This window comes from Lactuca virosa, chromosome 8, assembly GCF_052849685.1.
Source record: "Lactuca virosa cultivar CGN04683 chromosome 8, Lactuca_virosa_CGN04683_v6, whole genome shotgun sequence".
NCBI lineage: Eukaryota > Viridiplantae > Streptophyta > Magnoliopsida > Asterales > Asteraceae > Lactuca > Lactuca virosa.
Window position 1 is genome coordinate 154,257,996 of NC_136433.1, and position 24,003 is coordinate 154,281,998.

The following is a 24,003-nucleotide window of genomic DNA, read 5'->3' on the forward strand; positions in this document are numbered from 1 at the left end:
CAAAGTCCAAATGTTGACCAAAACCCTAAAAGTCAACAAAAGTCAACTCTTCGGGTTACGCTGCGCGTACCAAACCTGTACGCTGGGCGTACCCGGCAACCTCACAGAATCGGGGAATGCAACCCCCTACGCCGCGCGTACTGGGATTACGCCCAGCGTAATTCCCAATTTCAGACTTCTTAGCTTTTAGGGTCTTAATCAATTAAGACTCACGTCCAACTTCTAGATCTGACATTTTCTAAACCTCTTAATCCATAAAGTTGGTGACTTTAAGCCTTTGTATGGCTGGACAAGTCACTAACACCCATAACATTCCATCTCCCAACTCTAGAAAGCTCATAACTCAAGCATGACTTCATAACAACGACCAAGATGGAAACTTTATGGATCTATAACTCATATATCACTGAAAAAGGGACAGATCTAGGTCTATGGAGTCTTTTATTCTCATAAAGTCTCCACCTTTGGGACTTTAACCCTAGAAATGGTCCATGATGCACAAATCAAAATAATAAGGAAAGCTTTGAGCTTTATACCTCCAAGTGAAGCTCTTCCCTCTGTAGAACTCAGATCCAAGGCTTGCACTCCAACTTCTAGCCTTCACAAGAATCTCCTCTTCTTCCTTACTAACACACAAAGGCACTTTAGCTCCAAAAACACTCACACAAGCTTAGAACGAAGGTTGGCTCTCTTTTAGGGTTTCACTCACTCAAATGGTGGCTGAGGATAAGGCCATAACCTTCTTTATATAGGGCTCAAGTCTAAATTAGGGTTTTGCATCAGGGCCGGTTACGCCCAGCGTAACCTTGGTACGCCCAACGTACCTCTAAGGGTCCGCGTCCATTTCAAGCGCATGAGTACGCGCAGCGTACTCTTGAGTACGCCCAGCGTACTCATTTGCTACAACTTTTCACTCAAGGGCTAACTTTGACAATTTGACAAAAGAGAAGGGTTAAATAGCTGTACCTGAATTTCGGGATGTTACGTATTGTGCCCTCAATTAAGTCGATGGCCGCCGGTAATGAGGGTAGGTCGCCGGTAAACAAGGTGGCGGCAAGTGTGTGGCAGCACCGACGTCTTTTGGTGGTCGGAATCGGCAACTGTGACGGCAGACGAAAGTTTTTGAGAGAAAGAAGCAGCAATAGAGGAAAGAACAAAGATTGAGGGGTTATCTGACGCAACTTAAATAGCGGCGATGTTTGCTCATTAGCGGCGACACCCCTAGAGGGGAAAGAAAGCACGTTTTTTTAGGAATTTACAACCGTAGGATTGAATAATGATCGAACAGACGGGAATTCTTTCACGCGGATCGCCACTGTGTCAGCAATAGCTGCGACGACAAGCAATAGTGGCGACATGTAACGCGTCAATTACATGTCGCCGCTATTGCTTGGCGTCGCCGCTATTGCCAACATTTCTTGTAGTGAACACATTGTTTTTGTTTTTTTGTTTTGTTTTGTTTTTTTTTTTGGTTCTTTTTGGTTTTTTTTTGTTGCAAATAATAATAGTTTTTTTTATGCGGCTATTTTGGTTTTAAATCTAATTTCTTAGGTAATTCAAATCAATAAAATCTTTCTTCAAGGTGATCCGATTTTCTCTTTCCGGTGGTGAAAGAGCACGAAACGCGGCTAAGCTTTCCAAATCTTCAATTTTGTTTGTGAACTCATTTGTTTCCTTGTTTTCGTTCTCCATAACATCCAATCTCCATCTTTTGATTGCATTTTTCACGTCTTTGAGCTTTTTGAGAAAGATCATATCTGGAGGCCATCAAATTAAAGGAATTATCATCCCAAGTATTAATCACGATATCATGTATGCCATCAATCACCAACCAGGAACTATAAAACGTGAAAGGTGGAGATCCGTAGTCTTTATGGTTCTTTTAATTTTCATGTTTCTTTTTATTTGACATATTGACATCGATCTCCTACTAAGTTTTTCTTTCTTAATTTTCTCATTAGCGCACCAGAGATTGATATGGCGGAACTTGAAGCACTCTTCTCAGCATCAAATCCAAATTCTGAAAAGCCCTAAAAAGCAAAATCTAAAGCAACTAATGAACCCGAAAAAATACAACTGGTATTAATTTATTTTCCTTCTTGATTGCATGCAAAATCTTTAACTGTACTTCAATTCACACATCTTTTTAAGAAAAATTAGTTGATATTTCACGCTTGTTGCAGATTGAGCAAAGGCGGGCATATAACCGTGAAATCATGCTTTCAAAGGTGAAGATACCATTACCTGAATTGTGTTGGGGTTAAAACACACTTTTATTCAGAACTAGAACAAAAGAGAAGAGCTTACACGCTTAATATTACAAGAAAAAGAAACAACCCTCTAATACTCACTCTAAGTATTACACACTACACTCTCTGTTTTGTGGTGTCTTACAACTGATATTACAACTTCTATTTATACTAAAGCTAGCCACTATAAGTACTGTGACAATTTATTGTGTTCACCGTGTGAAATAAAGAAGCTGCCAATTCTAGTTGTTATTGTCAACAAAGGAGGCATTCATTTGTCAACAAAAGAGGGTGGTGCAGCTACTCATGGCAGGTTCACACCCAAGTAGGTTTACACTCACATTCTCCCCCTTAAACCTAACTTGGCTCGAGATTCGTCACTCCGATCATGTTTTGCGTTTCACCATGTTTCACGTATGCTAAATCCTTTGTAAAGATGTCCGCCCGTTGATCCTTCGAGTTGACATATTCCACTATAATTTGCCCATGTTCAACACATTCTCGTATGAAGTGATAACGAATGTCAATGTGTTTGCTTCGACCATGAAACACAGGATTTTTCATCAATGCGATTGCTGACTTGTTATCGACATATAAGGTGATAGGCATAATATGATGTCCCGTGAGCTCCTTCACGAGATTAGCAAGCCAAATGGCTTGACATGCTGCTGTTGTAGCTGCCATGAACTCGGCTTCACACGTGGACAAAGCAACAGTCTTTTGCTTTTGGGATTGCCAAGTTATCGCATTCCTTCCCAGATAAAAAATCATTCCACTTGTGCTCTTGCTATCAACAGGGTCACCTCCAAGATCACTATCGGTAAAACCAACCAAATCTTCAATTTCACGACCTCTTCCATAGTTGATTCCATAATCAACAGTTTCTTTTACGTATCGCAAGATGTGTTTCACAACTTGGAAATGCAAAGTGGTTGGTTCCTCCATTAAACGACTTGCAATTCCAACTGAAAATGACAAGTCTGATCGAGTGTGAGTCAAGTACCTTAAACAACCTACCACTCGCCTATATTTAGTTGGATCAACTTTTTCACCATCTTCATCCTTCTTAACCTTCAACTTAGGTTCCATTGGTGACGTTGTCGGATTGCAATCTAGCAACCCAAATTGCTCTAAAATCTTCTTTGCATAAGCCGTTTGTCGCAAAGATATTCCCCACTTCTTTTGCGAAACTTCGATTCCAAGGTAGTAAGAAAGTAATCCCAAGTTGTCTTTCTTCACTTTAAACACCCATTTCAAACCGATTGCTTTGTGTCCGGATGGCAAATCTGTAAGTTGCCATGTCTTGTTCTTCTCGATTGCATCCAACTCTATTTGCATAGCCTCCTGCCATGCCTTAGAGGTTACCGCCTCTTTAAAATTCAAGGGTTGATCCGCTGCAATCATCAACAATTCTCCGGGTTCAAGGAACACATTTTCGGTTTCAGAATAAATATCGGTTAACGGACGCAATCCCCTTGGCCCAATCTCACTAGAAGGGCTTTCCATATGGGGCGAGGTTGAAGAAAACGGGGCTGAGACAGGAGTATGTGGAGCTGGTTCAGGCTCGTCAAATTCAGCATATGGTTGTCCAACTTGGATAGCATCGATTCCTGGGCTGTTTGGTTGTTCCGGATGGATTTCGGGGTCATTTTGAGGTGTTTCGAGGTGTATTTGGGGTTGTGGTTCAATTATGTTAAAGGTCTTAGGAGTCGCCATCTCTTCTTCTTTGTTTTTGTACCAATTCCATTCTTCTTTTTCGTCAAAAACAACATCGCGACTAACTCGCAACTTTCGGTCTTGCGGATCAAACAAACGGTTGCCTTTAGTTCCATCTTCCACACCTAAATACACCATCTTCTTACTTCGATCATCGAGCTTCTTCAGGTGACCACCTACAAGTTTAGCAAAAGCAACACAACCAAAAACTTTTAGATGTTCAAGGTTGGGCTTTTTGCCAAACCACGTTTCATAAGGCGGTTGAGAAGATAAACTGCATGTCTAACCGCTTCTCCCCAAAACTCTCCCGGAACATTTCTACCTTTGAGCAGACTTCTTGCCATGTCCATAACGGTCCGATTTCGCCTTTCTACAACTCCGTTCTGTTGAGGCGAATATGGTGTCGTAAGATGCCTTTGAATACCATTTTCTTTACAAAATAATGAGAATTCTTTTGAAGTGAACTCTCCCCCTCGGTCCGTTCGAAGTGTCTTTATTTTATAACCCGAATTCTTTTCAACCATCAACTTGAACCGTTTGAAAGCGCTCAAGGCTTGAGACTTCTCCGATAGCATGTAAACCCACATCCACCGGCTAAAATCGTCTACTAAAAGGAGAAAATATTTACTCCCTCCAACAGACGTAGGTGTGATCGGACCACATAAGTCCGCATGAACAAGTTGTAGAGGTTTTTGAGCCTGAAAAACTGCATGATCCGGGAAAGGAATTCGGGTTTGTTTGGAAAGAACGCACCCTTCACATACTTGGTTTGGGTGCTCAATCTTTGGGACTCCGATTGCCATATTCTTTTCGGACAACTTCTTTAAGGCGAGAAAGTTAACATGACCGAGTCTAGAATGCCATATCCAAGCTGGTTCGTCTTTTGTTGCTAAAAGACAAGTCGGTCTACCGGTCCTTAAAGGAGTTTTATATAACCGGTTTGGGGATCGTTTAACTCTCAAAAGTAGAGTTTTGCTTCTGTCAAACAATGTCAGATCCGACCCATCCATTATGACCCGACTCCCTTCCTCCGTCATTTGTCCAAAACTAATAATATTGTGTTTTAGACTTGGAATGAAATATACCTCATTAAGGAGTCTTTGGTCGCTATTTTTGCTATCGAATAAAATCGACCCTTTTCCCAAAATAACGACGGTCGAACCATCCCCAAATTTCACATGGCCCGTAACGTGCTCATCTAGTTCGCAAAACTTTGAGCGGTCTCCAGTCATGTGATTGCTAGCACCGTTGTCGAGATACCATACCTAAGACTCGACTCGACTTTCTCCCGATGCAAGAAGATTAACACAAATCTTCTCTCTTAGAGACACTTTTTTGTGTGCATATTCTTGTGAGGTTGCCATCATTAAAATAGGCTCTTCTCCGTTGGCTTGAGTGAGGTTTGCTGTCACACCCCGATCCTTGTCGGAATCGATCGAGGCGTGATATATTGTTCAAAGTCTCATGACAACTATGTTATAATATGATTAGATTCAATTAAGTACTAAGTATGCAAACAAGATCCACAACATACAAATACAAATACAAATCCAAATACGAACAACATTTATTACATCAAATATAAATAGTCTTGTGGATTTCTAAGGCACAACCTATTTTTCATCAACTTCATTCTTCAAATCTGCATCATGGGTAAAAACAGGTCAACTACGAGAGTTAGTGAGTAATCTAATTTTAGTAGAGAAAATTATGAAGTTGAAACCTTTATAATTGGAAATTTGTTTTCTTTTGAAGTCGGCAAACAATTGTATTTGAGATAACGGTTTATAAATCAAAAATTGATTAACAAATGATAACAACAACAATAAGTCCTCACCCTATATATACATATGTATATATATATAAATATATATAGGATGGAGCATCTAATTATCATACACACTCAACCACGTGCGATCAATCACCTTAGGGTCCCAAGGCGGGGTGGTCAACCCAATAGCGCTATTATTGTCCATAACGTACCTCAAGAATACAGGCATAGTCATGGAGATTAGACTAAAAATGGTAATGCACTACAAGTACATGTAGCGTAAACAAACAATAGTTATACAATTAATGACTCACGTATAAATGTCCCAACAATGTCTCAATTGTGATAAAACAATAAAATGAAGTTGGAATATATTAGAACCACATGATACACCCCAAAAGTATTGAAAATTATAAAGTATGGGGTAGATTACTCACATTAGTCCCAAAACGAAATGCGTGTGTCGTACGATAGACGGTTCGAGTCAAAATGGCGTAGAACCTAATATAATTAATAGTTTTGGTTTAGGAACTGCTAAACGAGAATAGAGTACTAATACAAATAATTAGACACATATTCTTATATTAGATGAATTAACAATAATTCATTTTGATTATAATATTAAGGTATTCATTTGTTAAATGAATTTTAAATTGAATTAATTACTTTGCATAATTAATTTATATTTTCAATTTAGGCCAGATTTTAATAATTTCTTATTAAAATAATAACTTGCCCAATTATAATTATTTACAGATTTTAACAATTATTTATATGAAATAATCATTAAAATGCATTTTTACATGCTTAAATACTTAGGAAAATGGTTTTAAATAGTACACAGTATTGAAAAATTATGAAATTATTAGAAAATCATTATTCCATACAATATTAATTACTATAAAATTTTTATATTTTTCTGAACTGTTTTAGTATTTATTTAATACTTTAATGATTAAACAACAACAAAATTCTGGAAAAATAATAAATGATTCCCAAAAATTCTGTAAAATTAACCATAGTTTTATAACATGATATAGAGCCCAGTGTATAAGTTTCGGATATTTGTGACTATGGGAAGTATTTTTTATATATTTCATTATTAATTAATCAATAAAATCATAAATAATAGTAAACAGTAATATAAATGCATGAAACTTCATAAATTATGTTTAATCAATATATTGGTCATCCCAGAATTTTCTCAGAATTTATAGAATGCAAAAAGTATTTTATGTGAATTATTGCCCTACTTTATTGCAATAATTATAGTAATTCAATAAAAATAAGTTATTTTCTGAAAATTTCCAGAACTTCTTATTTTATTGATGGGATTCTGAGAAAAATCAGGTTTATCCATAAAATGAGTTTTAGATATTTTGGTGGATTTAATTTGTTTCTTGTATGAATATGAAACTTTTAACAACATACCTTGATGATTGCTTCAAGAGGGATGAAGATTTGAGTATAATAGATTGTTCTTGGCTGGAATATGAGTATTTCTTGGATGAATTTCGAGATTTAGAGTGAGAGAAAGAATAGAGAAGGTTTAAGTGGTGAAGAGAATAATGTGTTGGGAGAAAAAGGAAAGGAAAGTGGATGGGAGGTGAGAGTGGGAGACCATGGGAATAATCTTTTTGCTTTTGGTGGTCTTCAATTTCCCACTAACACAAGCATCTTTTACATAATTAATATAAGAGTTTTATAAAATTTAAAGTAAAGTTTATAAAAATAGAGTTTTATAAAATTTAATGTAAAGTTTATAAAAATGGAGTTTTATAAAAGATAGGTTATGATTTGATTATAACAATCTACTTTGATTTGAAGTTTAATTATAACATTCAAGTTTGATTCTTTTAATTTAATTAGAGCATTATACTTTGATTTGATTTTAATATGGTATCATAATTTAATTTGATTATAGTTATAACGTTGTACTATACTATGTTGCTATTAACGTCAATTTATATCGTAGTGTATGGGTTTTGATCCTATTAGCGTCAAGTAATCTTGAGTAGGGTTTGAATGAGATTGAGAGAGGTTTCGTTTGTGATCTTTTTGAGTGTCCGGCTTCGCAACTCAAGGTCCATAGACCCCGTTAAGCTATGATTTAGTGTCCTACACAATCCCGATGATTGTGCAATAGTGTTTTATCGCTTTGGTTCATTGTTTAGCACTGTTAAGGCTAAGGAAAATCAAACACATGAACTTTCCAAATTATGTTTTCTCATTAAAATAGCGAATTGTACAGTGATTACATAACGTAAACCCTATCATACAAGGGTTAATGGAGTTGACCGGTTTGACTAGTTGACTTTGTTTGACTTTGACTTGACTGAAATTTGATGGTTGTCACATCATCCCCCCGTTAGAGGGAATTTCGTCCCGAAATTTGCATTTTGATTGGGACTTCAAGAGTTTGGAAAAAGATGTGGAAAACTTTTCGTAGTACAAGAAATTGATTATGGTGAGGAACAACCCTCCTGATGTCACATGACGACCTTGGAAATTTCTTATTGTAACTTGAACTGAGTCAATTTAAAAGGAGTTTATTGTTTTGGGATGATAGAGTATTCTATGTGTGCTTTTATACTCCCTGTTTTATCCTTGGTATTACCAGTATGAATATTTTATAACGTAGTTAGCGAGTTTCATCATTACGAATGTTTCAACAAATTTTGACGAAATTTGCATTATAAGTCCTACAAGTTCTTTTATAGTCGATTAACGTAAACTAGTCGTATATCATTAAGATTGCAAGGGCATTTTGGATGGGTGACCCCGCCTTAAGCCCACAACCAAACAAGTAACAGGGAATGAGGCGGAATCACACATTCTAAGTCCATAGAATCTTAATGATATATGACCATAATGTTTACACTAGCCCTCATAGATTCCAGGGGCGTAGTATTATTGGGCTAGAATTAGGAATTGTAGTTCAAAATAAAATAGTTATAAGCCTGCTATCTTCAAACTTGGGCTTTGGCCCCTCCCGATTCCTAATCAGAATGGTCCAATACTCCCAATTCTCCAAGCGACCAAGCGGTATCAAGAAATCAAAATCGATTCATCCCTATTTTCCCAATTCGCTGCCTATCTCGCCTGCTGTTCGTTTGTCGCTGTCTCGCCAAGTCAGTTGCCTGGTCTCACTCTCGCCAATCGCCATCGCCAAGTGCCCAAGTCCCCATTCACACTTCACAGAAATCAGGTATGTAATCCCGAGACCCAAATCCTGTTCAGATGTTCTTTCTTTTCTGATTGTAAGATTGTTGATTGTTGGTGTTGGCGTATTGCACTGTTGCTGCTGTTTTCTGTCAATCTGTTACCTATTTATGCGTTACTACTGTCTTACTGAGTTTCCTTTTAATTTGGCTGTCATTTGCGATTTGGCGATTTGCCAATTTGATTTATAAGTTATGAACTTATAGATTTGGTTATTGATTTGGTTATGCTTAACAGCTTGTCAGCTTCAAACAAAACTGAAAAGTGACAACAAAGATTGATTTGGTTATTGTTAAATGAGTTATTGGTTATTGTTCTAATTTTGAATTTGATTTTGTTTTGATTGGATCAATTGTTCCTTCATTTTGATTTTTTCTAGATATAATCATGGGAAAGATGAAAACATTGAAAGAGAAATTGTTGTCTGCTTACTAATATATCATTCATAATCTGTTTTTAAAGACATTAAAGGCTGTCGGGCTGAGTTGTAATTCTTTTTCTAGGTGTTTTTGGTTTTTATTTGTTGAAAACAATCTGTTTTTTATTAATGTTATTTCAGTTTATAATATTTTCGCCCCCCCCCCCCAAGTTAATTGTTCAAGCTCCGCCACTGATAGATTTAATAGTAAAAACCCTGAGTTTTTTTTACATAGATGATAAGACTTATTTGGGTTTTGCCGTGTTCTCAAGATTCATGGTTTATATACTTGAATCGATGCTAGTTTTAGTAATAAAAAGAAATTTAGAATTTAAACGTCGAGGTTAGAAGCTTGTACTGATATTTAAGGGGTTAAAAATAAAGTTTTATTAGTTATCTATAGCGACACACAAGTCATAATTTGCATGTGTGAAGACTTGGAGTACTTTCTAATTGGTTCGTGTGTGAAGACTTGGAGTACTTTCTAACTGGTTCATGTGTGAAGACTTGGAGTACTTTCTAATGAAAAGTGTGCTACTGGGGAAATTTGAAACCGGTACGTAGCTTCAAAGTCAAGAATATGTAGTAGGCATGTGATGTATTAAATGCATGAGGCACATAAGTCATAATTTGCGGCAACATATACGTATATGTGTGTGAATTGAAGAAGAAGGTTACAGTTCAAAGACCATATATATTCATTTCCTCTTTATTTGTTATTAATTACTTCTCCCACTTCACTTATATAAATCATCACATTCTTACCGCAACTTTTAACTTCTTCCTCACAAATGGATCCACCTGCAGATCATCAAAACCCCATAGATGACCTCGATTGGTTTCAGTACTTTGATAATCAAGATCTTTTCAGGTATATATAAACGTCACTCATTACCCCATCTTTCACACAGAAAAGTGATTTTGTCTATATTGATCAAAACATGGTTTGGATTTGTAGTGATCAAAAAGAGTCTTTCATCGTGTTGGATTTGATTATCTTGAGTTTTTTTTTTTTTTTTTTTCGATTTTTGCAGTGGTGACATGCTCGACCATCATGATTACGAGTTGTCGGAAAAATTGCATGAAGTGCTCGATCAGAACGTTTCCACAGTACTTAACAAAGATCAAAACATCATTTCTAGAAATGAGTTTCACGATTTGGATCCCCTTAAAGACATAAGCTTATGGGATTGTTGGGAGGATGGTAATTTACCATTGGTTAGTTTCAGTGAAGACTGTAAATCCGGTGGTGAGGCTACAGGTAGTTCTAGTGCTGCCACCACTGATCACGGTGGCCGGAAGGTGGCAAATAGATTGAGACCATTGGAGTTTGAAGAGATAGCGAAGTACTTTGAGATGCCGATAATCATGGCAGCAAAGGAACTAGGGATAGGGTTAACATTGTTGAAGAAAATATGCAGAGAGCTAAACATAAACAGATGGCCTCATAGAAAACTTAAGAGCCTTCAATCCCTCATTCAAAATGCCAAGGTAAACTACGATAATAACCTTCTATACATTACTCATGCATGTATGCATGCACTTGGTAACCAAAGTAGTTTTGGTATTTTCTAAAATTTTAATTATTAGTTTCTTTATAACATAAACATAGGCCCTAGGCATATGCCACATCGAATCAATTGTTTTACTACGATTTCTGATTTATATTTACATAAACTTAACTCATTGTAAATTTTATGAACTCACACGAAAAATATATTGCATCTACCTAAAAAAACTAGGAGTTGGGATTAAAGGAAGAGGTAGAGACGTTAGCAGGGCACAAGAAGATGATGGAGAAATTGCCAGGTATGGAATTGACAGAAAGAACAAAGAAGCTTAGGCAAGCTTGCTTCAAAGCTATTTATAAGAAGAGAGGACTTAACAATCCTTAGTCCTTACCTTTTCTTTTAGCCATTTTGTTATAATTAGTGGATTTTAATCTATATTGTATGTGTTTTTCTCTTGATAGATTGATACCCTTTTTAGTTTCATTGTGTTTGTCTATTGATTTTTAATGCAGAAAATTTTGTATAATTTGGGTATTATAGTTTGTATTATGTATTTAGCTATATTCTAGATTGCCGACACGACTACGCTGACGACTCTATACCAGAGGTCTATATAAATAGACTTATGAATTTAGTAGGAATAACTTGATTATAATCTTGTGATTTGTTCCATGTCTGATCCACTCCTAAGATTCACTCGACATGCCCCCAGTTATGTGTAATTAAAATTTTATTAGACTGTTGATCCTAATGAGTCTACCCTAAGTCCACAACCAAACAAGGAACATGTCAACTATGAGAAACACGCATATGGACTTGTGAGTTATTTGTAAATTGATTAGGGAAATAAAGTTTTTTTAGACATTGTTGGGTAAAATAATTGTAAAACACTTGTTGGGCCATGGTTAGGAGTGTTGGGCACCTTTTGGGCTTTCCATGGTTACTAAATGTGAAACATGTAGCACTTGCGTGGGCCCCCACAAAACTAAATTTTCACATTTCTTTCCCACTTCTAGGCCCATTAGGGAACTTAATAGTCCAATGAGTTGGCCATTTTGGAGTGTATTCTTTCGGATACGTTTGATAAGGTCGGGTATTTTGATGGCTCAAAAGTAATGTGAATGACGCGCTTTGGCCTATAGGTTTGGGAACTCTCGCCTTTGGTCCCCAGATAAGCAAACTGGTCCCTCGGTTGATTGGGATGTATACAAATGCTTACCTAGTCAGGACTTTCGGGCTACCGGCACCTCCCCCTTCCAGTTACTACGCGTCCATTACTATGATCCTACCCAACTAGAGTGGATGACTTTGAATTTCCTATGAGCTCTAAGGAATACATATATGTATATACATTTTGTTAAACAACTTGAGTATGTGTGTGATTTTCAGAGAAAGTGGAGAATATTCACAAGTGTATGCACACATATAAGTGTCAGGAGTAATACGTATGCACATAAGGGAGCAATTAACACACAAAGGTAGTCCTAGGATTTTCTAAGTGTGAATTGCATGCAGTTGTGTGTGCATTTTATAAACTAGCATACGAGAGGACCCTAGAGGCTATAGACTAGGTCAAGACAATTAACCTAATTCTCTATAGTCAAGGGCTCTGATACCAATCTGTCACACCCCGATCCTTGTCGGAATCGATCGAGGCGTGATATATTGTTCAAAGTCTCATGACAACTATGTTATAATATGATTAGATTCAATTAAGTACTAAGTATGCAAACAAGATCCACAACATACAAATACAAATCCAAATACGAACAACATTTATTACATCAAATTTAAATAGTCTTGTGGATTTCTAAGGCACAACCTATTTTTCATCAACTTCATTCTTCAAATCTGCATCATGGGTAAAAACAGGTCAACTACGAGAGTTAGTGAGTAATCTAATTTTAGTAGAGAAAATTATGAAGTTGAAACCTTTATAATTGGAAATTTGTTTTCTTTTGAAGTCGGCAAACAATTGTATTTGAGATAACGGTTTATAAATCAAAAATTGATTAACAAATGATAACAACAACAATAAGTCCTCACCCTATATATACATATGTATATATATATATATATATAAATATATATAGGATGGAGCATCTAATTATCATACACACTCAACCACGTGCGATCAATCACCTTAGCGTCCCAAGGCGGGGTGGTCAACCCAATAGCGCTATTATTGTCCATAACGTACCTCAAGAATACAGGCATAGTCATGGAGATTAGACTAAAAATGGTAATGTACTACAAGTACATGTAGCGTAAACAAACAATAGTTATACAATTAATGACTCACGTATAAATGTCCCAACAATGTCTCAATTGTGATAAAACAATAAAATGAAGTTGGAATATATTAGAACCACATGATACACCCCAAAAGTATTGAAAATTATAAAGTATGGGGTAGATTACTCACATTAGTCCCAAAACGAAATGCGTGTGTCGTACGATAGACGGTTCGAGTCAAAATGGCGTAGAACCTAATATAATTAATAGTTTTGGTTTAGGAACTGCTAAACGAGAATAGAGTACTAATACAAATAATTAGACACATATTCTTATATTAGATGAATTAACAATAATTCATTTTGATTATAATATTAAGGTATTCATTTGTTAAATGAATTAATTACTTTGCATAATTAATTTATATTTTCAATTTAGGCCAGATTTTAATAATTTCTTATTAAAATAATAACTTGCCCAATTATAATTATTTACAGATTTTAACAATTATTTATATGAAATAATCATTAAAATGCATTTTTACATGCTTAAATACTTAGGAAAATGGTTTTAAATAGTACACAGTATTGAAAAATTATGAAATTATTAGAAAATCATTATTCCATACAATATTAATTACTATAAAATTTTTATATTTTTCTGAACTGTTTTAGTATTTATTTAATACTTTAATGATTAAACAACAACAAAATTCTGGAAAAATAATAAATGATTCCCAAAAATTCTGTAAAATTAACCATAGTTTTATAACATGATATAGAGCCCAGTGTATAAGTTTCGGATATTTGTGACTATGGGAAGTATTTTTTATATATTTCATTATTAATTAATCAATAAAATCATAAATAATAGTAAACAGTAATATAAATGCATGAAACTTCATAAATTATGTTTAATCAATATATTGGTCATCCCAGAATTTTCTCAGAATTTATAGAATGCAAAAAGTATTTTATGTGAATTATTGCCCTACTTTATTGCAATAATTATAGTAATTCAATAAAAATAAGTTATTTTCTGAAAATTTCCAGAACTTCTTATTTTATTGATGGGATTCTGAGAAAAATCAGGTTTATCCATAAAATGAGTTTTAGATATTTTGGTGGATTTAATTTGTTTCTTGTATGAATATGAAACTTTTAACAACATACCTTGATGATTGCTTCAAGAGGGATGAAGATTTGAGTATAATAGATTGTTCTTGGCTGGAATATGAGTATTTCTTGGATGAATTTCGAGATTTAGAGTGAGAGAAAGAATAGAGAAGGTTTAAGTGGTGAAGAGAATAATGTGTTGGGAGAAAAAGGAAAGGAAAGTGGATGGGAGGTGAGAGTGGGAGACCATGGGAATAATCTTTTTGCTTTTGGTGGTCTTCAATTTCCCACTAACACAAGCATCTTTTACATAATTAATATAAGAGTTTTATAAAATTTAAAGTAAAGTTTATAAAAATAGAGTTTTATAAAATTTAATGTAAAGTTTATAAAAATGGAGTTTTATAAAGATAGGTTATGATTTGATTATAACAATCTACTTTGATTTGAAGTTTAATTATAACATTCAAGTTTGATTCTTTTAATTTAATTAGAGCATTATACGTTGATTTGATTTTAATATGGTATCATAATTTAATTTGATTATAGTTATAACGTTGTACTATACTATGTTGCTATTAACGTCAATTTATATCGTAGTGTATGGGTTTTGATCCTATTAGCGTCAAGTAATCTTGAGTAGGGTTTGAATGAGATTGAGAGAGGTTTCGTTTGTGATCTTTTTGAGTGTCCGGCTTCGCAACTCAAGGTCCATAGACCCCGTTAAGCCATGATTTAGTGTCCTACACAATCCAGATGATTGTGCAATAGTGTTTTATCGCTTTGGTTCATTGTTTAGCACTGTTAAGGCTAAGGAAAATCAAACACGTGAACTTTCCAAATGATGTTTTATCATTACAATAGCGAATTGTACAGTGATTACATAACGTAAACCCTATCATACAAGGGTTAATGAAGTTGACCGGTTTGACTAGTTGACTTTGTTTGACTTTGACTTGACCGAAATTTGATGGTTGTCACATTTGTCTCCTCACCTCGATTCTTGTTTGGACACTCCGAAGCATAATGACCAAATTGTTCACAAGTAAAGCATTTGATTTTACTTTTATCCTTTGGAGAAGGATTATGGTCATTCCGATTTGTATTGTACTTGCGACCACCTCCTTGGCCACGTCCACGACCTCGGCCTCGTCCCCGGCCTCGGTTACCATGTCCTCCTCGTCCTCTTGAAGTGTTTGACGAGTTTCTCTCACCAGTTTGCTTCGAACGAGATGCCCACTCGGCATGTGTAAGCAATAGAGAAGGTCCTTCTTCTTTTTCTCCATAGCTTCGAAGTCTCTCTTCATGGGTCTTAAGACGACCCACAACTTCTTCCACCGTCATATTCTTCAAATCTCCGAATTGCTCGATCGATGTTACGATTTGTATAAATCGTATCGGTACGGCTCGTAAAAACTTCTTCACAACCGTAATTTCTTCAATCTTTTCACCTAGAGATCGAATACCGGTTACGATAGTATTCAATCTCATGGAAAAATCATCTACCGATTCACTGTCTTTCATCCGGATCACCTCGAAGTCACTTCTCAAGGTTTGAGCTTTAGCCTCCTTGACCCGATCGGCTCCCATGTGCATCATCTTGAGCGTTTCCCATGCTTCTTTAGCTGTGTCCTTCTCAGCTAACATCAAAAGTACGTCCTCTGGAATTGCTTGATAAATAGCCGCAAGAGCCATCCGATCTTTACGTTCGTCCGTTTCTGCATTTTTAATTACATCCCATACTCCTTGTGCTTGTAAATTCACTCGCATTTTTATGGCCCACACCACGTAGTTCATCTTCGTGAGCATTGGATAGTGTAACGTAACGCTACCGTCTTTCCCGGTCCTTTGAAAACTTTCAACTCCGGCTTGAGAAGATGACGAGGTTGGTGTAGTCATTCTTGGCATATACTTGGGCATACACGAGTAAGAATATATATATATATATATATATATATATATATATATATATATATATATATATATATATATTTTGAAGTATGGGGACCAATATGAACTTTTCAGAAGTTCAGGGGGCAAACAAAACTTTTACAGAAGTAAAACAGGGGCTAAATTGAAATTTTTCTGAAAAACGGGACCAAAATTGCAATTTTTTTTGAAAAACAGGGGCCAAATTGCACTTTCCGGAAGAACAGGGGCTAAACTGCAATTTCCAGAACTTTGGTCAGCTGCTGAAGTCACTGCTGAGGTCACTGCTACAGTGCTTCCGGCGACTTTTCTGGCATATTTGACCAACTTTGACCGGTGATTTGGAGGCCTTCCGGTGGTCAAAAAATTCAAAAAAATATATTTTCGGAATCCTCAGAACGAGACCTTTCCAACGGTGTACTCCGAAATTGTTTTTGAGACAAAAAAAATTTCGACCAAAAAACAAAGAATGCTTCCCCCGGAGCTTAACCAAGCTCTGATACCACTTGTTGGGGTTGAAACACACTTTTATTCAGAACTAGAACAAAAGAGAAGAGCTTACACGCTCAATATTACAAGAAAAAGAAACAACCCTCTAATACTCACTCTAAGTATTACACACTACACTCTCTGTTTTGTGGTGTCTTACAACTGATATTACAACTTCTATTTATACTAAAGCTAGCCACTATAAGTACTGTGACAATTTATTGTGTTCACCGTGTGAAATAAAGAAGCTGCCAATTCTAGTTGTTATTGTCAACAAAGGAGGCATTCATTTGTCAACAAAAGAGGGTGGTGCAGCTACTCATGGCAGGTTCACACCCAAGTAGGTTTACACTCACAAATTGATGGTAAGCTAAAAACATTAAGCATCTAATAAAAAATTAGGTTTTCTGATAAATGTTTTAATGCTTTTCGTTTTAAAACTGAACATTGTTATGTCCTCGATTTGAACGATTCAGCAATGGATGTTGATAAGGTGGATAATATTCTAAAGTTCTTCCCTACAAAGGAGGAGATTGAACTAATTAAGCCGTATTTATATAAAGGGGAAAGGGAAAATTTTGGCAAATGTGAACAGGTATATAGTACTTATTCTCTGGATTTATATCATTAGCATGTTAATGAACTCGTCGACCGAAATTTAAAATAAAAATTCTGATTTCTTGTAACAGTTCTTTATAGAGCTAATGAGAATTCCACGTTCAGAAGCTAAGCTCACAGCTTTCTCTTATAAGTTACAATTTAGTACACTGGTCAGTAGATATTATTCTTTGCATTTCCTGCTTTCTTATATTTACCTTATTTTAACTTTACTGTTCTTTTTGCAAAGTTAGATTTCAGAACTTAGCGATAGCCTAAACGTTGTATATTTATCAGTAGAACAGGCAAGTTCTTAGTTATCTGTCACTTTAATTATGCTGTTATTCAGTAACAATAATATTCGATTAAATTTTACTTAATTTTATATATATGTTGATGGTGGTTATATCAGATTAGGAGTTCTGTAAAGCTAAAGAGAGTCATGCAGACAATTCTTTCTCTTGGAAATGCTTTGAATCAAGGAACTACAAGAGGTGAGTTACTGATGTTTGTCTTTTACTTTTTTTTTTTTTTTTTTTTTGAAGTTAGAGAAATTAGAACAACATGGTTTTGGTTTTAGGTGCTGCTGTTGGGTTCAGATTGGACAGCCTCCTAAAACTTAACAAAACGTGTGCCAGAAGCAATAAAATGACTCTCATGCATTATCTTTGTAAGGTAAGACTTTTTATTTATTTATTTGTTTGTGTTTCTTTCACTTTGTTTATGGTAACTGTTGTGTTGGATATGTTAGGTGATTGCAGACAAACTGCCTGAAGTCCTAGACTTTTCCAAGGAACTTGTCAGCTTGGAACCTGCATCAAAGGTGATCTTTGTGGCATTCACATTTTTTTAATTAAAGTTATGTTAGTTTTATTTTTGCTGATTAAAATGATATATCTATTCCAGATACAGCTAAAAAACTTGGCAGAAGAGATGCAAGCGATTACAAAAGGACTAGAGAAAGCAGTCGAAGAAAAGAAATTGTGTAAAAAAGATGGACATATGTCCAAAAAATTTCGGAAGGTATGCACATAAAGTTGATAAGAGCCATAAATGTAACCTGTCAAAGGAATTGGAATCCCAAGGAATTTCGGTTTATCATGCGTTTGGTTGCGAGGAAATGGAATGAAATTAAATAATAAATATTCAATATTAACTTCCATTTTCCTTAGGGTTCTCCCTCTTTCTTAAAATTATATTAACTTCCACCATGATTTTAAGTTCATCCATTGGTTATTGGACTAGTTTGTAACAGCGACTTGAACTTTAAGTTTAAGTGACTGCTTTATTTTTCTTTTCAATGTTCAGACTCTGAAAAAGTTTCTTGCTTCTGCAAAACCTGAAGTAAAGGCCCTGACTTCAATTTACTCTATGGTGGTACGTATCAAAAAAGCCTGTAGATTGCTATATGTTTCCCAATTTTTAAAACTGCACTTTTTTATAGTGTAAAACTGTGGATGCATTAATTGTTTACTTTGGAGAAGACCCTACTTGTTGCCCATATGAAAAAGGTAATCAATCATCGAACAACCACTTTCATTATAATATCTTCATGTTATCACTAATTGATCTCCAACTTCTACTTTTATGATAATGTTTACAGTTGTTGAAACTTTGCTTTTGTTTGTGAGAATGTTTAATCAAGCCCATGAGGAAAACTGCAAGCAAATAGAGGCTGAGTCTATATGGTTCTTTAATATTCCTATTTCACTTTATTTGATATATTGACATCGATCTCCAACTAAGTTTTTTTTTCTTAATTTTGTAATTAGGGCGCCAGAGATTGATATGTCTGAACTTGAAACGCTCTTTTCAGCATCAAATCCGAATTCTGACAAGGCCTCAGAAGGAAAATCTATAGCAGCTGTTGGGGTTGAAACACACTTTTATTCAGAACTAGAACAAAAGAGAAGAGCTTACACGCTCAATATTACAAGAAAAAGAAACAACCCTCTAATACTCACTCTAAGTATTACACAGTACACTCTCTGTTTTGTGGTGTCTTACAACTGAGGTTAGAGCCTCTATTTATACTTAAACAAGCCTACAATTACTACTGCTACCATTTATTGTGTTCATTATGTGAACATACGAAGTTGCCATTTGAGTTCTTATTGTCAACAAAGGAGGCATTCATTTGTCAACAAAAGAGGGTGGTACAGCTACTCATGGCAGGTTCACACCCAAGTAGGTTTACACTCACATTCTCCCCCTTAAACCTAACTTGGCTCGAGATTCGTCACTCCGATCATGTTTCGCATTTCACCATGTTTCACGTATGCTAAAGCCTTTGTAAAGATGTCCGCCCGTTGATCCTTCGAGTTGACATATTCCACTATAATTTGCCCACGTTCAACACATTCTCGTATGAAGTGATAACGAATGTCAATGTGTTTGCTTCGACCATGAAACACAGGATTTTTCATCAATGCGATTGCTGACTTGTTATCGACATATAAGGTGATAGGCATAATATGATGTCCCGTGAGCTCCTTCACGAGATTAGCAAGCCAAATGGCTTGACATGCTGTTGTTGTAGCTGCCATGAACTCGGCTTCACACGTGGACAAAGCAACAGTCTTTTGCTTTTGGGATTGCCAAGTTATCGCATTCCTTCCCAGATAGAAAATCATTCCACTTGTGCTCTTGCTATCAACAGGGTCACCTCCAAGATCACTATCGGTAAAACCAACCAAATCTTCAATTTCACGACCTCTTCCATAGTTGATTCCATAATCAACGGTTCCTTTTACGTATCGCAAGATGTGTTTCACAACTTGGAAATGCAAAGTGGTTGGTTCCTCCATGAAACGACTTGCAATTCCAACCGAAAATGACAGGTCTGGTCGAGTGTGAGTCAAGTACCTCAAACAACCTACCACTCGCCTATATTCAGTTGGATAAACTTTTTCACCATCTTCATCCTTCTTAACCTTCAACTTAGGTTCCATTGGTGACGTCGGATTGCAATCCAGCAACCCAAATTGCTCTAAAATCTTCTTTGCATAAGCCGTTTGTCGCAAAGATATTCCCCACTTCTTTTGCGAAACTTCGATTCCAAGGTAGTAAGAAAGTAATCCCAAGTCACTCATTTCAAATTCTTTCTTCATTTGTTCTTTGAATTCGACAACATCATTAGTGTTCGACCCGGTAATGATCAAGTCATCAACATAGACACCAACAATAAGAATTTTGTCTTTTGAGTTCCTTTTGTAAACAGCTGGGTCTTGTGAACTTTTTGTAAAACCAAGCCTTTTTAAGCTTTTATCCAAACGAATGTTCCAAGCTCGAGGAGCTTGTCGTAGACCATAAAGAGCTTTATAAAGCTTGAACACCTTGTGACTGTTTGCTTTATCAACATATCCTTATGGTTGGGTGACATAAACCTCCTCTTTGAGATCTCCATTGAGAAAAGCCGATTTGACATCGAGATGGTGGACAACCCACCCATGTTGAGCTGCTAAGGCAAGAATGAGCCTTACGGTGTCAACTCGTGCTACCGGTGCAAAAACTTCATCAAAGTCGACTCCTTCCTTTTGTACAAATCCTTTTGCTACAAGTCGAGCTTTATGCTTCACCACTTTTCCCAAGTTGTCTTTCTTCACTTTAAACACACATTTCAAACCGATTGCTTTGTGTCCGGGTGGCAAATCGGTAAGTTGCCATGTCTTGTTCTTCTCGATTGCATCCAACTCTGTTTGCATAGCCTCTTGCCATGCCTTAGAGGTTACCGCCTCTTTAAAATTCAAGGGTTGATCCGCTGCAATCATCAACAATTCTCCGGGTTCAAGGAACACATTTTCGGTTTCAGAATAAATATCGGTTAACGGACGCAATCCCCTTGGCCCAATCTCACTAGAAGGGCTTTCCATATGGGGCGAGGTTGAAGAAAACGGGGCTGAGACAGGAGTATGTGGAGCTGGTTCAGGCTCGTCAAATTCAGCATATGGTTGTCCAACTTGGATAGCATCGATTCCTGGGCTGTTTGGTTGTTCCGGATTGATTTCGGGGTCATTTTGAGGTGTTTCGAGGTGTATTTGGGGTTCTGGTTCAATTATGGTAAAGGTCTTAGGAGTCGCCATCTCTTCTTCTTTGTTTTTGTACCAATTCCATTCTTCTTTTTCGTCAAAAACAACATCGCGACTAACTCGCAACTTTCGGTCTTGCGGATCAAACAAACGGTTGCCTTTAGTTCCATCTTCCACACCTAAATACACCATCTTCTTACTTCGATCATCAAGCTTCTTCAGGTGACCACCTACAAGTTTAGCAAAAGCAACACAACCAAAAACTTTTAGATGTTCAAGGATGGGCTTTTTGCCAAACCACGTTTCATAAGGCGTCTTGTCGGGAAGTACTTTTGTTGGCAGGCGGTTGAGAAGATAAACTGCATGTCTAACCGCTTCTCCCCAAAACTCTCCCGGAACATTTCTACCTTTGAGCAGACTTCTTGCCATGTCCATAACGGTCCGATTTCGCCTTTCTACAACTCCGTTCTGTTGAGGCGAATATGGTGTCGTAAGATGCCTTTGAATACCATTTTCTTCACAAAATAATGAGAATTCTTTTGAAGTGAACTCTCCCCCTTGATCCGTTCGAAGTGTCTTTATTTGATAACCCGAATTCTTTTCAACCATCAACTTGAACCGTTTGAAAGCGCTCAAGGCTTGAGACTTCTCCGATAGCATGTAAACCCACATCCACCGGCTAAAATCGTCTACTAAAAGGAGAAAATATTTACTCCCTCCAACAGACGTAGGTGTGATCGGACCACATAAGTCCGCATGAACAAGTTGTAGAGGTTTTTGAGCTCGAAAAACTGCATGATCTGGGAAAGGAATTCGGGTTTGTTTGGAAAGAACGCACCCTTCACATACTTGGTTTGGGTGCTCAATCTTTGGGACTCCGATTGCCATATTCTTTTCGGACAACTTCTTTAAGGCGAGAAAGTTAGCATGACCGAGTCTAGAATGCCATATCCAAGCTGGTTCGTCTTTTGTTGCTAAAAGACAAGTCGGTCTACCGGTCCTTAAAGGAGTTTTATATAACCGGTTTGGGGATCGTTTAACTCTCAAAAGTAGAGTTTTGTTTCTGTCAAACAATGTCAGATCCGACCCATCCATTATGACCCGACTCCCTTCCTCCGTCATTTGTCCAAGACTAATAATATTGTTTTTTAGACTTGGAATGAAATATACCTCATTAAGGAGTCTTTGGTCGCCATTTTTGCTATCGAATAAAATCGACCCTTTTCCCAAAATAGCGACGGTCGAACCATCCCCAAATTTCACATGGCCTGTAACGTGCTCATCTAGTTCCCGAAACTTTGAGCGGTCTCCAGTCATGTGATTACTAGCACCGTTGTCGAGATACCATACCTCAGACTCGACTCGACTTTCTCCCGATGCAAGAAGATTAACACAAATCTTCTCTCTTAGAGACACTTTTTTGTGTGCATATTCTTGTGAGGTTGCCATCATTAAAATAGGCTCTTCTTCGTTGGCTTGAGTGAGGTTTGCCTCCTCACCTCGATTCTTGTTTGGACACTCCGAAGCATAATGACCAAATTGTTCACAAGTAAAGCATTTGATTTTACTTTTATCCTTTCGAGAAGGATTATGGTCATTCCGATTTGTATTGTACTCGCGACCACCTCCTTGGCCACATCCACGACCTCGGCCTCGTCCCCGGCCTCGGTTACCATGTCCTCCTCGTCCTCTTGAAGTGTTTGACGAGTTTCTCTCGCCAGTTTGCTTCGAACGAGATGCCCACTCGGCATGTGTAAGCAATAAAGAAGGTCCTTCTTCTTTTTCTCCATAGCTTCGAAGTCTCTCTTCATGGGTCTTAAGACGACCCACAACTTCTTCCACCGTCATATTCTTCAAATCTCCGAATTGCTCGATCGATGTTACGATTTGTATAAATCGTATCGGTACGGCTCGCAAAAACTTCTTCACAACCGTAATTTCTTCAATCTTTTCACCTAGAGATCGAATACCGGTTACGATAGTATTCAATCTCATGGAAAAATCATCTATCGATTCACTGTCTTTCATCCGGATCACCTCGAAGTCACTTCTCAAGGTTTGAGCTTTAGCCTCCTTGACCCGATCGGCTCCCATGTGCATCATCTTGAGCGTTTCCCATGCTTCTTTAGCTGTGTCCTTCTCAGCTAACATCAGAAGTACGTCCTCTGGAATTGCTTGATAAATAGCCGCAAGAGCCATCCGATCTTTACGTTCGTCTGTTTCTGCATTTTTAATTACATCCCATACTCCTTGTGCTTGTAAATTCACTCGCATTTTTATGGCCCACACCGCGTAGTTCATCTTCGTGAGCATTGGATAGTGTAACGTAACGCTACCGTCTTTCCCGGTCCTTTGAAAACTTTCAACTCCGGCTTGAGAAGATGACGAGGTTGGTGTAGTCATTCTTGGCATATACTTGGGCATACACGAGTAAGAATATTTTTTTTTTGAAGTACGGGGACCAATATGAACTTTTCAGAAGTTCAGGGGGCAAACAGAACTTTTACAGAAGTAAAACAGGGGCTAAATTGAAATTTTTCTGAAAAAGGGGACCAAAATTGCACTTTCCGGAAGAACAGGGGCTAAACTGCAATTTCCAGAACTTTGGTCAGCTGCTGACGTCACTGCTGATGTCACTGCTACAGTGCTGCTACAGTACCGTCTTCTCCGGCGAACCCTGGTTTTTCCGGCGACTTTTCCGGCAGATTTGACCAACTTTGACC

General features: G+C 36.9%; 1 protein-coding gene across 1 annotated transcript; it reads left to right on the forward strand.

Annotated features, from left to right (window-relative positions):
* Positions 1–1,008: 1,008 nt before the first annotated feature.
* LOC145130982 (formin-like protein 17) lies at positions 1,009–18,980 on the forward strand. Its single transcript, XM_079065723.1, has 13 exons — positions 1,009–1,057; positions 2,051–2,079; positions 2,184–2,248; positions 17,097–17,250; positions 17,345–17,425; positions 17,507–17,557; positions 17,665–17,746; positions 17,833–17,927; positions 18,004–18,075; positions 18,159–18,275; positions 18,561–18,629; positions 18,697–18,763; positions 18,856–18,980. Exons 1-13 carry the CDS (start codon positions 1,009–1,011, stop codon positions 18,978–18,980), a joined length of 1,056 nt encoding a protein of 351 aa, XP_078921849.1.
* Positions 18,981–24,003: the final 5,023 nt, after the last annotated feature.